This window comes from Gigantopelta aegis, chromosome 6, assembly GCF_016097555.1.
Source record: "Gigantopelta aegis isolate Gae_Host chromosome 6, Gae_host_genome, whole genome shotgun sequence".
NCBI lineage: Eukaryota > Metazoa > Mollusca > Gastropoda > Neomphalida > Peltospiridae > Gigantopelta > Gigantopelta aegis.
The window spans coordinates 29,339,096-29,356,623 of record NC_054704.1 but is presented as its reverse complement, the minus strand read 5'-3'; the positions used below and the strand labels follow the sequence as shown (position 1 = coordinate 29,356,623).

At 31.6% G+C, this 17,528-nt stretch overlaps 1 protein-coding gene across 1 annotated transcript in view; it reads left to right on the top strand.

Annotated features, from left to right (window-relative positions):
* LOC121376137 (rho-associated protein kinase 2-like) overlaps positions 1-14,908 on the top strand; it is a 74,864-nt gene extending 59,956 nt beyond the window's left edge. The window contains exons 24-34 of the mRNA XM_041503939.1: positions 352-445; positions 844-920; positions 1,681-1,815; positions 2,194-2,416; positions 3,013-3,172; positions 3,489-3,567; positions 3,861-3,923; positions 4,461-4,593; positions 4,947-5,012; positions 5,165-5,297; positions 6,166-14,908. Of these exons, the coding sequence (XP_041359873.1) occupies positions 352-445; positions 844-920; positions 1,681-1,815; positions 2,194-2,416; positions 3,013-3,172; positions 3,489-3,567; positions 3,861-3,923; positions 4,461-4,593; positions 4,947-5,012; positions 5,165-5,297; positions 6,166-6,265 (1,263 nt within the window). The 3' untranslated portion in view covers positions 6,266-14,908. The remainder of the gene's footprint in view (positions 1-351; positions 446-843; positions 921-1,680; positions 1,816-2,193; positions 2,417-3,012; positions 3,173-3,488; positions 3,568-3,860; positions 3,924-4,460; positions 4,594-4,946; positions 5,013-5,164; positions 5,298-6,165) is intronic.
* Positions 14,909-17,528: the final 2,620 nt, after the last annotated feature.

Genomic DNA, 17,528 nt, shown 5'->3' with positions numbered 1-17,528 from the left:
TTCTTTCTATTTTTACTTTAAAAAAAAAAAAAAATGTTGGATCTTGTGGGGGTTTCCATCTTTTTTTTGAAAATTGTCAGTTGTAGAATCTTGTAAACTACATCTGATAAACATATTGGTTTCAATATAATGGCCTAGATATAATAGCACTTAATTTTATTTTTATTTTTATTTAATTTTTTTATTTAATTTTTTTCAAATCCAAATTATATTGTGTCTTATTTTCTTGAAACTATTTTTTGGGTCTTATTCTTTCTTTTTGCCAAATTGTCAGTTGTATCATCTAGTAAATTACATCTACTAAATACCTTGATTTGATTATATTATTGACAGGGTTACTCTGTTTTTCAGTTGGAAGATACAAAGAGAGATTATGGTACCAATATTGAAAAGCTTCAGACCGACAAAGATGACCTCAACAATAAGATCAAGAAATTGTCTGAAGGTGGGATTTCTTTGTGATCATACAGTCACAGAGCTATGAAAAGATAAACAATTGTCCTTGAACTGAAGTTGATAACTTTTAATCAGCTACATCTGCTTTCATTGTTAGGCCATGATTCTACATACAATTTATGGATATAAGAAATTAGAACATGTTATAAACACTGAGGGGATAGAAATTGTGTTGATTGCTGCTGACTGAAATGCTTGTTCATTGGAAACAAATATATGCTAAATACATTGATCTATTTCACATCCTTTAAATGTGCATGTCTGTGCAGATGCAGTGGAATCGTTGTTGTTTCCTATTTTTATGTGTAACTTTTGAGAATGGTCTACTTTAGTTTTTTACCATTATTGACAATGAACATAGATTATATTTTAACAATTTCTTTTCAGATATCAATAGTTCTCAACAGTCTGAAATGATGAAACTTAGAAAGCAGTTGGAGGATGAAAGAATCAAGAAAACACAGGTTTGTTTTAATTTTCCAAGTAATTAGATAAGTAACAGTAAAAAAGTAAAAGACTAAATTTAGAAATATTTTAAAATGGGAGAGTGAAAATACATATTTTGATTTATTACTTGTACTGGACAAGTAAAAATTTTTTAGTAGCCCGACTGCATCTTGGCAGGATATAGTTCAGGTTCAGTGGTTCTAAGGATTGAACCTTCTCTTTAATCCATTCCAACCAGTGCTTCACAACTGGTATATCAAGGATATTTGCTACTCCATCTGTGAGAAATTAGATCCTATGCTGCTAATCTTTGAGGGTATCATTTGTGATGGAAGCGGGTTTCTCCTATTTGTAAAATCACGATATTGGACTACTAATGGCTGTAGATACAAAATGTGCCACTAAACATTCCTTTTGCTTGATTATCTATTAGAGCTGGCCCCGTGCTTGCAAACCTTAAAGTCTAGACTTTCATAAAGTCCAGACTTTAACATCATGGCAACGCCATTCAAATAGCATTACGTTAGAGTCTGGACTTTATTAAAGTCTAGATTTTTAGTTTTATAAGCATGGGCCCTGGTGTTTTAGGCTAGGGTGGGTTGTGTGGCATTAACTTTTTTATCTTTTTCTTGGATTAGCTGAAGTTCGTATGTTACACTGTAGATGGTGGGCATTGGAAGACAGTTGCCTTTCACTTGCCTACCTTCGCACACTTACTCCATGTGCAGTATAGTTTAAACTTCGTCCTTCTCTTAAGTTTACCAATCACTATTACAGGCTGTGAATAAACTGGCTGAAATCATGAACAGAAAAGAATTCAGCAGCCATGACAAGAAGCGTGACAAGTCACTGGGAGCAGACCTCAAGAGGAAGGAGAAGGAGAGCAGGAAACTTCAGCAGGAACTCACAATGGTCAGTTGACTACATCATGCAGTTCACTCTCAAACAGGATTGGCATTTGCATGCAGTACTCACTGATTTTTCTTTTCAGTCTAAGATAATGGGGCTAAATGTTAGAGGTCCAGCTAAGTATTTTTAAAAACAGAAAACAATCCAAGTTTATTACATATTCCTGTTACATATGTGTCATTTAATGATAATGTAAATGGACTGTTCATTTCATTTCTCAAAATTGCTGGGGGTTTTAAGTTTGGATTTTCTAAAACAAAACATCTGTTTCATTCTAAAGTGTATCATCAAACCTTCAGCTTAAGTTTGTCATGCATTCATTCTTTCATCTGTAAGTTTAGATTTGGTTAAACATTTAATTTTTTCTTTAAACGTTTTTAGGAAAAGGAGAAATACAACAAAATGGTTGCAAAGATGCAGCGAGAAATTGCTGAATTTCAGCAGAGTGTATATGAGGAAGGACAAGCCAGACAGAAGCTGCAGTTGGAACTTGATGCCAAAGACTCTGAGATTGAACAGTTGAGAATGAAACTCAACTATGCCAACATCGACTCTGTGTCGGTCAACAGTGGTAACCTTGATGACACCACAACTGAGGAGAATGGTAGGTTGTCACTACACCAGCTTAATGAGACTGTATCGAGTTTGCTGCCATTATAAGATGTTTCCAATTAATAAAATCTTTTTAATGACTAAAATTACATACTAAATACAATTTCTTATTTAGAATATTAGTATTTGTATATTCAGTGTTTTTGGTTGTTATAATGTTTTGTAAGGAGCACAAACTGGATTATGCTCTTCCAGTAATTTTGTACTTATGAAAAAATCTATGTTAGAAAATGAAGTTTGACCTAGTGCAAGCACTAAGTCGATCAGAAACACATCTTATATTTTTTGTAGAAAAATCTATGTAATATTCAGTTTTAGTCATTAAAATGTCTTTGTTAGTTGGCAACATTTAAACATGGTACCAAACTCTGAACATCCCCTTTAAAACTTTTAAAATAAAATAATACAGTATATGTGAAATTAGGTAAACATTTCTAGATAAACGCCTCAAAGGTCTTGAAAATAAAATGATTTAACATTTGGTAGGAAAACAATAAAGCACTTTATTCAGTGTGAAATTACCTTATATTGGACAATTAGTAATTTTGTAAGATGAACTGTGTGTTTAACTGATGTTTGTTGTTGCAGATAACTACATGGAGGGGTGGCTGGCCATCCCAAACAAACAGAATATCAAGAAATATGGCTGGCGGAAACAGTATGTTGTCGTGAGCAGTCGAAAAATACTGTTCTACAACACAGAAAATGATAAACAGAATGCTCAGCCAGTTTTAGTATTAGATATAGAGTGAGTATTTGTCTGTCTTTTCTTTCTTTTTCTTTTTTTAGGTCTTATTAATTTGAATTCAAATTTCAAAAATATTTAACGAAACTATTACCAAAGATTTCTTTGTCCATTATCTTTGGAATCTTCCGAAAAAAATATTCTCAACAGAACATTGGTGTAACTATAATAATAATTACCCTTATGGTAAGCTGATGTTATTATGAATAAAAAGATATTCTCCAAGATGCACTGCCTTAGTTTTAATAATATGTATTAGCATCGTTGTCTGTTTCTTTCTGTCTTATTTATTTTTATTATTATTTAAAAAATTTTGCAGTAAATTATTCCATGTGAGACCAGTTACACAAGGGGACGTATATAGGGCAGATGCAAAAGATATACCAAGAATATTCCAGGTACGGATTGAAATTCATAAATGCATTGAAAATCGAGGGTTACCTGACAGTATGTAATTCAACATAATAATAAAAAAAGAACAGTGTTAGTAACATAAAAGATATTTTTAAAAAATTTGCCTAGTAAAGAAATTTACTTAAAACGTAGAATCTTACCTGTTGGTTCACTTTTTTAATTTGAAAAATCAGTTTATTTTTAAGTTTCAAAATATTTTTATTTATTGTTTTATTTAAAGTAAAACTGTTTGTTTTCAGAACTCAAAGACCTAAATGTTGATGTTATATTGTTACAGGTGCTATATGCTTCAGAGGGAGAAAACAGAAAACCAGAAGACCACCCTCAAGAACTGATCCAGGTCTGTTGTTTGCTTTAGTCAGTCAGGGTTATTGCATAGCAGCTTTTAAACATTATTCATAGGATGTCTGTATTTAATTTGTTCATATACCTTTCTCTTATATCGAATAGTCGAATTTCTGTTGTGTCAGGGTATTGTTGAACATTCATTCATAGAGAAGAGAGGCCAAAATGTTTGTCTGTACATTGCTACCATTTTTAACCAGTTTTCTTTACAAAAATAAGAATTTTCTCACAATTCTATTTCTAACCACCTGCATCATAAATGTTGGTTGTTAATGTATTTATGTAAACTGGGCAGAAAAATATGGAACATTTTGGAACATAGTAACATGATAGTAATTACATATTGTAATTACATATTGTCAGATTTTCAAATTTGCCTCAAATATCTGAATGCAATTAGTAACATTAATCTTGATCTTGCAAACAGCATATCTCCTTGGGACATGACTGCTTTGTTTGTTACCATCTGTTCACATGCATTGAGCATTATTAACAATAATTTTAATAAACGATTGTGCTATGAATCTTACAGGATAGAGCAGGTGTGATCTTGTACAAAGGTCATGACTTCTTCCCACTGCACTTCCGTACTCCAGCTACATGTGATTCCTGTAACAAAACCTTGTGGCATATGCTGCACCCACCACCTGCCTTAGAGTGCAAGCGTATGTATTCATCAAGTCCAGTCTGTTTATTAGTGAATAATGTATTAAGTTTATTTGAATGTCATCAATTTTTATCTGACAATTTCAAAAATACTTGCAGTATTTTACAATATTATGGATTGTTTCATCTTTGTTTCATCTTTATTATTTGCACTGGGTTCAAATATTTAAGATACTACATCAAAAGAGTTACATTTTTTACACTGTTTTCGTGGAGATCTTTATAAAGCATTTAGTGATCATGCTAAATTAGTCCAAACAAAAATACCCTAAAATGATCCATGTATTTTAGGGTAGATTTCATCTTGTTTTATTTATATATTTATATACATGTCCTTTTTTTATTTTCACAGATTGCCATGTTAAAGTCCATAAAGATCATTATGATAAAAATGAAGAATTCATTGCTTACTGCAAAGGTTGGTTAATGTTACTTATGTTTACACTAAATGCATCAGTATACTCCTATAAAACAACATGCAGTTCAATATATGTTAAATATAGTTTATTGATTTTTCATAGATAACCTAAAACATATATATACTAATTAATTTTTTCTGTCTTCCTGTAGTGAACTATGATTCAGGTATTCCAGCCAAAGAGATGCTGTTGTTAGCAGAGTCTTCTGAAAAACAAAGAAAGTGGGTCACGCATCTCAGCAAGAAAGTCAGTTCAACTGGAATAATTAGTTCAGGAAATCTCAGGTAGGTGTTTGTATTGCTCCAATCTTAAAGGAATGGCTTAGTGGTAGTTACCTCAGGTGCATATAAAAGATTCATTGCTGTTTTATCGGTTGCCTGAACCTTCAGTGGATATGGGCACCTTAATAGAGTTTTTATTATCGGTTGAGTAGATATATGCAGAAGTGGGTTTACTCGCTCTCTTTCTCATTTTTCTTTTGACGGAATGTCACAGTATTGAAAAAGCCATGTATTAAACAGAGATTATTATACGAGCTTGTGTGTCATACTGGTTTTACCAAATGAGTGTCAGGATTTTTGTATTGCTCGAGTGAGAGCGAGGGTAATACATGAATCCTGACACGAGTTTCATAAAGTCAGTACGACTCACACGCGAGTGTAATAATTTCTTTATTATCCATATTATTATTGTTGTTTTCTTTGTGAATAACAAGACCCAACTCAAAATGTTTCAGCCACAACTAGGAGGCTTCAAATGCACCATCTGAACTAGGACTGGAGAATGTTATGATGTCGCTTCCCAAAATTACGTCATTGCACTTGTTATTACACATGCTTCGTATGATTATTATTAACTCGGTTATTTTGAACCACATGGATAATAAAAATAACTTTCAGCTTGTTATCTGATTTTAGCTTTTGTTTGCATAACATAATGTTCACAAAGTAGACTGGATTTAATCTGAAATTAGGAAAAATCACCTTTATTTAACTGGTATAATTTTCCACTGTTTTAAGATCATTTTCACTTTTAGTTTTAAAATGGGCTTCACGAACTTTTAAAATGTGCTAAAAATGTGCTGAAGTGTTGTTAAAATAAATATTAATTCCTTTCCTTTCACTATTAATATTGTCTGATTTTGACTTGCAGCTCAGCAAGAGGTGCTAAGCAGTATTCTTCTTATGGTCCCCAGCAGAGACATGCACTAGCAGCGAAATCCGCAACACTCCCTCCCAACTCTCGCCCTTGAGGCTGGTTACGAGAGAAAACTCTATATGGTTCAGTTCTCAACAATGGCTTATATAACCAGCTTGACATTAACCAGCTTGACAAGAATAGTGCATTGTGCTGAGAAGACGCCGCCAAGATCGGATATCTGAGGAGTTGTTCACTCATCTCATAAATACGGAACATGTTTTTGTCACTCTTCAGTGCATTCTCATACACCAAACTAAATTGGTCTGCATAATGTTATTTTTAACACTGATATCATTGTTGGCTGGCTTATGGAATGTGCATATCACTCATGTTATTAGGGAGTATTCAATAGTGTGGTATGGTTTATAGTAATAGTTGCTTAATCAATGGAAGTTAGAAACAAATGGCATCTCGGATATGAGCCAGATTGACTTGCTAAGTTTTGTTGAGATGTGTGATTACTGAGGTTGTAATGGCAGCCGTTGCCAATTGTGACAGTCGCAAGTACAGATTAATAGTAGGGTTAAGGTGAAACATCAAGTAAGACTAATGGAAATGGCTATTTCAGTGCCCAGTAACACTTAACACACTTCTGATGCTTTGTGTTTAATTAATTAAAGTCATGAACTTGAAGGCTTATTGTTAAGTTGTCTCTACAAATTTAGATACTTTGGCTATTAACATTGTGATTAAGTACTTTTTTGTTTTCTTTTTTACACACACTTTTGTTTTAAATAAGTAATTACGTCAGTCTTATTTAAGTATGTGAATAATTATTAAACTTGTGGATCTTGTATATCAAAATTAATAGGGTATAACCTGGAACGAATATTTTATGTGTTCATTTTATGTGAACACTGAAGAAAAATTTAATTTAATCAAAATCTGAGATGATGTATTCAAGTCACTTTAAAATTAGGCTTAGCTGCTAAAAGGGTAAGCTCTGCATCACAAGTTTAAAGTAAACAAAAATATGGCAGCCTTTATTAAAAACACTCGGCCTCTATAATAAAAAAATTTAATGAATGAAAAAAGGCATTAGAAAATATTATTCTCTTCTATTTGTGAATATTTTATGGTGTTTAACCACTATTTAGGTAAAACACTTAATTTATCAGTCCAAATAAAAAGAAATGGTGTAAACACTAAATATTTTTTTTTTTAAAAGAGAATGATTTGAATCTCTAAAATAGGTAGACTACATACAAATAATTCAGTGCACATAATTAAATATTTCACATAATAAATGGCACACCTATTTCCCGCAGTAAAATAACAAAAAGGTAAATGGTTTTGAAAATGAAAGAAAACAAAGAATTTTTTAGATTTCAATTTATGGATGATCACAAAAATAAAATTATTTTGATGAGTTATATTTATAAAAAACAGTTTGAAAAATGCACCCTTTTTTGCCATTTCTGTCAATATGGTGAATATATAATGTACAAAATGTTAAGTGAATATTTAGAATTTCATATATAATGTGCATATATAGTGTTTAAAAAGGCTGTTTATTGAGCTTTTTACACTTTTTATTCAGTCCAAAACCATTGTTTTTGGCTGGCCGTTCATAAGGTCGTGTACTAAGTATTGTACACCGTACACCTCATATATTAACTGTACCTTTTATATTTTTGTCTCATAAGATTTTATATTGTCTTCCAGTGTTCATATCTCAATGTGAATGTTGCATTCCATCTCTAGTTGTACAGCTGTTGAACCCTTTTGGTGAAACTATTTGGTGGTTTTTTCTCTCTTTCTTTTTTAAAGAAAGCCCTTAAATTTGTGCATAATGTTATGTAAAAGTTTCAACTGCATGTTGTATCTGCTCTATCAAAATATGTGCTTTGCTTAAAGTTGTTGCCTCATTCAGAGTACAAACACAAAGTTTAAGGTACCATATTCCATGTCATAGAAAAGCTTTTAATTGTGTTGCCTTGTGACTTTGGTTAAGTTAATGTTAAGGCTATAAATCTACATCAATTATAAACATAATTGCTGCATCCTAGGTGACTATGTAATCTGTCTAAAAGCTCTGATTATTTAAACCTCTGCACATACAGGATAATAAATGAGTTACCAGTTATTAAATTTATGATCTGAGTGAAATAATTTTCATTTGTCACATGCTTTAGCAAGTGACAAATGAAAATTATTTCATGAGGGACATAACTGGTTATTCTATTTATTACCTCAGCTATATATTTTTTTAATAGCCTTTTATTTTCGATATTCACACACCTACAAGTATGATGTAAGTCAATTTACACACTGTTCTGAGTATTGCTATAAATTTGTATTTTAATCACATTCACAGATAATACTTAGTATTAAAAAACGAAACTTTTGCTTATTCTGTTAAAAAACATCTATATTGAATTGCATTAAAATAACATTTTACTACAAATTTAACAATGAAAACAGCTGTAAATCATACTAAATGCAAATGCTTTAAATTATGAGACATCATGTTGTGTTTGACAAATTGTGATGTCATCATATTTAGTACCAACATCGTTGGCTTGTAATCTCAATTGTCCAGTAGTATTGTTCGTTACACCAATGCAGAATATTTCTCACTGAGAAAATATGAAAAATATTTTCCCCATTATGAGTGACCACTGGGGTAATAAATTGTATGATGTAATTCAAAAGGAACTGTCCTTTGAAATGTGTATGATGTCTTTCATGCAATTCTGAAAAGTGTATATACCCCAACCCCCTCAAAACAGAATTTCAGAAAGTATATTTATTTTTATAATATGTGCAGCTTCAAGAGTTTTATTATTATTATTATTTAATTTTTGTCTTGCCATGATGAAGTAAAAAGGCAAGATTTATGTATTACTTTTTCGACTATGATGTCAGTGCCATCAACCTTTGTTTTCAACTCGAGGTAAAGTTTGTGTCTAGCTCCATTTTTTACAAACTGTAAGTCCTAGATAGATGAAACTGTTAGAAGGAATTGACCACAAAGATGAAAATACATTATTTTATTTTATTTTTAAAATAAATTTATATATCCATGTCCTTAATGATTTCTACATAATCTCAATTTACTCACTGTCCATGTTTAGAAAAGGCTATAAGGGTCTCAATATACATTTGATATATAATTTTTCTTTTTTTTAGTTTAAAGATGATTTTTTTTCCCCCAGCTTATTACAAATCACATATATGAAGAAAATGTCCATGTTGTCGGGTTAAGTTTATAAAGTCTTTTTCAGCTTAGTAATCTTTTCCTCAAGCTTTATGCTCACTTGCTGTGTTTGAAATAAGGTTTGTGTTGATTTGCATACCTGCCTTTGTCAGGATTTGTGGACAATTTTAATTCCAGTCTTCACAGAAAAAAATTGAGATTTTATGTGCCAGATGGGTTTGTTTGCAATGTAAATATGTTGAATGCAGTGTATCTGTGTATGTCCTGGAACTGTGTAGCATTTAGCTGTGCCAAATACCTTACGACGTCAACAAAGAGTGTGTTAAATATTGCTTTGTCATGTATGTTCCATTTAAATGTCCCGATGAGAAGTAACGAGGAATTGTAAGTTTATGTGAAACTTTGTTCTTGTTATTCAGTATGTTTGCCTTTATTCTTGCATATTTGTAATTTGTCCGTCTACCCTCACAAAATAATAATAAGAAAAATGAAGCCATTATTACTTGTTGCTTAGCATCTTATTAAATTAAAACCCATTTATTACCTATTTATCTATTGCTCTATAAATTTAAAATTGATGGTAGTAATTGTAATTACTAGTATTTCGGGTATTGTAGTTAACTCAGCAAGATCACATCAGTTTCACAAAAGTCAATGTTTTTCTCTTGTTGGGGTTAGTTACATGGGGTGAGGCTTTGTTTGTAGTCCTATATTTGTAAAGAGTGGAGAAGACCATGATTTCACTTCAGCTTTCTTTTGCTAAATGGACACAAAGCATTGTTGAGGTATATGATTGCAGATAGGTTGGGAAAACATGGATATAGAGCAGCAATAAAAACTGGTTTGGGGGTTTTACAGCAATACTGTGATGTTAGATGTTGCCTTGTGATTCTTTAATCATGCAAAAACCACATTTGGCTTTAAAATACTTAAAATTATGATATACCATGAATATAAACAGCGCAATTAGTTGCAATATTCACACTGTATACTACACATAGAGACATGTGTATTTGTAAATGTGCAAGTTGAACTTGTTAATATATTCATAAGATGTGAAAATGTTAATAAGCATGGTGTATGCTAAATTATCCTGGTTTTCATTATGTCATAGTAGCTAGTGAGATGTACTTTTTTGTTAAAGCTGTTATGTTATGAAGATTTTTTCTTTTTTTATGTTATAATATTTTTCAATTAAAAAAGCGTTTTTTACTCTGTGCCTTTTCACCTTTGCGTATGAGATGTTTTGTCAACTTTTTTTAACCCTCATTAATAAGCCGTACATATAGAAGAGAGGGTTCATTGTGTATTATTTTGTTTAAATACACATTTACTGTTTGAAACAAAACACCTACATATAGAGATAGAAGGAAGGACATTTTTTATTTAACAACAAACTCTATAGAGATAGAATGCATAAAATATTGCCCTTTAAAAAAGACCTAACCTAGCACATTTTAGATTGTTCATAAAGATAATATGTATATCTTATGCACTGTTGCTATTTTCTCTTTCTTCTGAAGTACATGATTATCATATATGAATATTTTTAGGTACCTATTGTATTCATTCATTAACATTTTGCACTGTGTCCTACCCATGCCCAAATTTTATGCAACAAATTTCAAGTGCTGATACAAAACATTCCAATGGCTTTAACTATAATAAAAGTGCTATTTAATGTGTTTTTAAGAACAGTTTATTACATAGTTGTTTCCTACAAACAATAATGTTGTGTATTTAAGAGGAGATTAAGTTTATTACTTGTCTCATTTGGAGTAATGACAATATTTCAATTAGCAGCTGAACGGAATGAAAAATTGTGTTGAGAATTACTTTAAAAAAAAATCATCAATTGAAATTATTTTTAAGCAAGTTAATGCAATGCATAATAACAATTTAAACTTATTAAATTTACTCATTGAGCTTTCCATAATTAATATGTTTAATAAAAACAAAAATATTAAAATAAGTTTTAGATAAAAATTGATAAATAATTTTGAGTTGAAACTGTCAAAATTCACATGTATTGATATTTTAACTATTTCCGTTTCTTAACTCTTGTTTCTGATATCTCTTCTTCTTTTTTTCTGTTGTTATGTTTGAAATTAAAATAATTCGACCATTAATATTAGGATGTAGTTTTTGGTAGATCTTCAAGCTCTCCGATTTTAAATTAGAACAAAACTTAACAGAAATATACATGAACTTGATTGTTATTGGGAAGAATGTTGAACTTGTATACTCCTAAAAATAAGAAAATAAAACCTTTTTGAAGAAAACATATTTGCAGTAATGCTTAAAAGTGTTATAAAATCTTATATTATTGACTACCACTACTACTACTAGTACATCAACAAAAAATTTAGGAAAACAAATTTTCATGTTTATGTAGACAAATAGTCACCAAATAACAGTGAAAAATGTAGACATTGCAGAAATGTATTTAATTTCAGTTACTGTAACAGTTATAAATTATTTAGACCAATTATAACATTTTTCTTTGACATACTGCTACTGAATGTACATTTTATTTCTGATATCCTTTGTTGTGCAGTTGTGGATCATATGTCATTCTCCTTTGATATCATTCATAACTATCAATACATATACAGTTGTATAATACTTAACTTAAACTTTAATAAGTGAATTTTTTATTATTATTATAGACTAAATATGTATTGTACTAAATATGTATTGTACTGTTAATAATGAAATCGGTGTTAAAACAATACTTTTTTTTTAATAAGTAATAGAAAGTTCAAATACTTTCAGTAATGCTGTCTACTTTTCAATCATGCATGATTTCTGATAACATGTGCCTTTTATTTAAAAATGCCAAGAGCAGTTTACTTTTAGGATGGTGTAATATTTTGACGGTTTTGCAGTGTGATGTAATACGTGGTTGTGATGTGGCAGGTCATTTGAATGAACAGATTTTATTTGTATATTTCTGCTGCTGCGTTCATGATTTTACAAACATTACACTCAAGTACAAAGTGATTCTGTTTTATGCAAAGCTTTCTCTGTACATACTGTATGTGTGATTGGTTATGTCAAAAAAATGTTGTGCTATTTTTGCCTTTGTCTTTGCACATGTATCATGTTTCCCATATTTATATTGAACTGTACAGTGTAAGTAATTTTGACAGCATCTGGCTTTAAATACAGATTACTCATTAAAGAGGTTAGCAATATAGTGTAGACTGGTAAATGTGAGGAAATGTCTAGAAATTCATGCTTGTTACGTCTAGAAATTCATGTTTGTTACATGTACAAAACGGGATTTACACTAAGACAAAAAACATGAGAAATTTTTGTCTTGTAGGAAAATTTTCAACTCTGGTTTAGAAGTTTACTATGCTCTTCTGTTATATAAATACAAGCTTGTACTGAATAAAAAGATGACTGGCATGAAACTAGAATGTTTCTGTCGAGTACAGTCATATACAGTGAAACCTGTCTAAACCAGATTACGCTGGAGACCTAATATCTATCCAATTTAGACAGGATCCGGTGTTTAGAGTGTCACATTTTAGAATTTAGAAAATTTGGGACCATGAAACTTGGCCGGTTTTGACAAGATTCCAATTTGTTCAGGGTCTGGTTTAGACATGTTTCACTGTATTACATTTTGGGTATTAGGAGAGATTTTTATTAATTTTAACTAATACTTCTGACTATTTTAGTAGAAATGGGGATAATTTACCTAATTAATATTTATAACATTGTTGGGGAGATATTTTATACTATATATAACAATAGCAAATAAATAGGTTCATGTGTGTTTTTGTGCATGTGTGTGTGCATGTTCATGAACAAACACCAGTACACATGTAGGTTGTTAACCTTTTTAACTGGTAATTTTAACTTGTAAACAGATTGTTGCTTAAAACTGATATAATAGCAATGCTTTACCTACAAATGTTCACTTGTTTGACCAATGTGTTTACTATTTATAATATTGTCCATTTATTGATCAGTTGTCTAACAGTCGCTTTCATATAAGAATTCAAAATTCCTTTTAACCATATACAATATTCAGAATTAAAAACAAAGGTCTATGGAGAACTGTACAGTCGTGTTGCTAACAGAGAGTTTAGGCATCACTGGGAAAACCGAGACTCCAGTAATGACTGTTTTAATGGTTTCAGTTTCATGTTCATTGTTTAATCTAAAACATAATTTCTGCATATTGCAATCAAAACTAGTCCATAATGGATGATTGGAGTAGCACTTTTTTAGTAGAATCAATGGGCATTATGGATTCTGTTTGACGCTCAAACATCATTTAGATCTGTGCATGTTAAATGTTAACAAGCCAACTATCGATGACATGTCACCGAGTTAATAAAAACTTAATAATAATTAATAAATAATAACTCCACTGTACCCGATATTTAGCAAGGATATATTTTAGAGCCTTTTTTTTTCTTCTTTAAATATCTTGATTCTACCAGGAATGGAAATTTATACAAGAAACAGTTGTGGGAGGCATATTGGACTGGTGTAAAAAAAATTAATATATATATACTGATCTCTCTAGCTATTCTCTCGTTTACTTGCTGCTGTTTTAGTTCCATGGTGCTAATATATATCTTTGTATGTGTCAGAGGCAGCAGAAGTTTTCTATCTCTATTTAAAGTCTCAAATGGTAGTCGGCTTTTGCTGATTAAATGTTGGTCAAGAATAAATCCTGAAACCTAAGATAATGGATACAGTTGTATACAGTTGTATACAGTTTGTATTGATTTAGTTAACAGCTGGAGTACAGCCCAGACTCAATTTGGACGTGATTGTATATACATGTACTTTGGTTCAAGTTAGTTTTAGACTCACAAGTTTGAGACTCAAATCTGAACAAAGTTTGTTTAAAAACCCTGTCCCAAGTTATTAGGGAATGTTTCGACTCACAAGTTTGAGACCCATGTCTGAACAAAGCTTGTCAAAAGCCCTGTCCCTAATTTAATGTTAAATGTTTGGCTATTACAACTTTTTGTACCATTAAAATACCTGTTAAATTGTAAATTTTTGGCAAATTTAGTGTTTTAGGTTATCCTGGTGTTTGTAGTACATATAGTTCCAAATGCATGTTATGCAAACCTAGGGTCAAACCTAGGATCAGTGACTCTGAACCCAATGACAGGTGACAGTGAAGGTATACATTAATAGTCTGTTATTGCCAGTTATGTGTATGTTGTAGAATATGTTTTGTAAATGTCAATAATGGGGGTATTAATATTTATAAGTGCTTATCCTGCATGTAGAATATATTGGCAACTGACTGTACAAATATCATGTATGTATTAATGAGGGAGACTGATTATATAAGATATATATTACATTTATTACAGTGTATTATATGTGTATATGGTAGAATTTTAAAACTAGTTGTAGCCACTTTTGTATGAAACTTATTTCTACCAACTTGTATTCTCATATTCATCATGTAAAACAGTTATAAAAACGGACTGTGTTCATCAAATTTCAACATTGCATGTACAAATCCTATAAATAAAACCATATATGAAAGTATCCTTTGTTTGTTACATATTTGGTGCATGTCTTACGATTGGCTAGATTTTACAGTCGGGATGTGCATCAGTTAGAGTTCATTCACATTTGTAACTGCACAGTGTGTGACATGTTGCATCCATTATGAATGAGCCATTTACCCAATCTAATTAAAATTAGCTCCACAATTACATACATGTGGATCTAACACCAGCCAGTTGGAGCTTATGTCCACCAATCAAAACCTTGCAGAATCCTGCCAGTGATTTAAAAATTTGAAAACATTCCGAATTATCCTGAGGGTATACGACCTGTTTCGTGTGAATTACGAATGCCTTAAAACATGTTTTATTTTATAAAATAAATAATTTGTAATGTAAAACTGAAGAGTGATTTTTTATTTTTTTTATAAATAAATAATTTTTAATGTAAAATTTAATGTAAAATTGAAAACTGATAACCCACATGGTACGCATTGGTATGGTTCGCTGTACTGTGGCCACTAAAATAGACTCGCCCGATATTTTTAGAATTTGTATGCTCCCAAATAACGTTACAAAAGGCGAAGTGTGATTGGTCAATATTTAAATTATTATTAACAGACGAAATGTTACCTGGACATTGGGGACTACGCAGTGTTGTTAGCAATCCGATTAAAATTAGTTCTACTGGTCTAAATAAGGCATTCGTAATTCACATGAAACGTCGTATACCCTCAAGATAATTCGGAATGTTTTCAAATTATTTTTAAATCACTGGCAGGATTCTGCAAGTAAGGTTTTGATTGGTGGACATGAGCTCCAACTGGCTAGTGTTAGATCCACATGTAATAGTGGAGATAATTTTAATTAGATTGGCCATTTACCAGTCAGTTTTCTAATTATCAGTCTCCTACCTGTACAACCAGAGATGACTACAGGTTTCATCTCCATCCTTATGTTTGCCTGCCTGTCCGTCTGTCTGTCACACATATAGTTTTCTGGATGTTTTGTTCACAATGCTTTGAGATATTGTGAAATTTTTTGTATAGCTTAATAATGTCCCGTTACAGATCAAGTTTGATTTTCATGACGATTTCCCAATTTTTGAGAGTTATGGCCCTTGAACCGAGGAGATAAGAAAATTAGTTTTCCCACATTTTTTCATAATGCCTCGGACATGGAGCTGAAATTTTGTGTTTTGCTTTTTCATGTGCTGTGTTTGACTTTCATGGCAAGTTACCATTTTTTCACAGAGTTATTGCTCTTGAATTTAGGAGATACAAAAATTTGTTCAGCCTGGTTGGGGACATGTATTGCTTTAGCAGTACTCTCAGAATGCTTGGTATGTTGGTGATGATACCAGGTGCTGGTGAGAAATTTACATGTCCTACATTACTGTAACTTAGTTGTTTTACCTATTGTGTAAAAAAATATTTGTAAACAAACATCCAATAACAGATGGAGACTTGAGAAACAATTTGTTTAAATATTAAAGCAAAAACTAATTCCCACTTTGTCTTAGTTCTGACTTGCAGTCTTAAGGCTACTTGAGTCTCTAGGCTACTTGAGTCTCTAAGCCTAGTGGGTTATTTCTTATTCTAGCTAGTGCAAAATTCTATCCTGTCTGTGGAATAGTGCATATAAAAGATTACTGCTAATTATTAAAAAGAGCTCACCGAGTGGTGGCAGCAGGTTTCCTCTCTAATTACCAATATGTCTGATGCCATATACTTGTAATTAAAATGTGTTGAGTGTATTGTTAAATATCCGTAAGAATGTGTCCACAGCTGACAAGCCTATAATAAAAGCAACCACCACAATACTCTTTCATTACAGGCCTCGATGGTGTCGTGGTTAAGCCATCGGACATAAGGCTGGTAGGTACAAGGTTCGCAGCCTGGCACCGGCTCCCACCCAGAGCAAGTTTTAACAACTCAATGAGTAGGTGTAAGACCACTCATTGGTCGGCCCATTGGGCTATTTCTCGTTCTAACCAGTGCACCACGAATGGTATATAAAAGGCTGGGGTATGTGCTATCCTGTCTGTTGGATGGTGCATATAAAAGATCCCTCGTTACCAATGGAAAAATGTAGCAGGTTTCTTGCCCTTGAAACATACACATACACAGTGAGGAATAATGTCATAATTTTAGTTTTGGCTTTGATTTCAATGAAATATATATCTTAGTGTAATTTGTCTATAATTTGTGTAATTTTGATCACTAGTTCGTCGCGTTAGACAGGCAAATCATTTTATGACATCAAAAGCAGTAATAATAATGATGATAATGATAATAATAATAACATATTTATTTATAGAAGGTAGCCCAATTAGTCTAGACTATTCTTCCCTCAGGCCTTCTCACTAATTATAACAATAATAATAATATTAATTACTAAAAAACCCCAAAAAACTACAACCCCATACATGTACATGTATGTACAATATATACAACGATAAAAGATGTTAAAAGATAATTATGCAGTAGAGCAATCATGTTTCTAAGAAGTGTCTGAATCATTTTTTCTTAAATATATTTAAACTAGTACATTTGTTAACATCATTGCTTGAATCTTAACTGGATATAGGCATGTCAGATATTTATATATAAGTTAACATCATAAGGTAAAGTCTTCCAGATTTCCATCATCAACAGAAC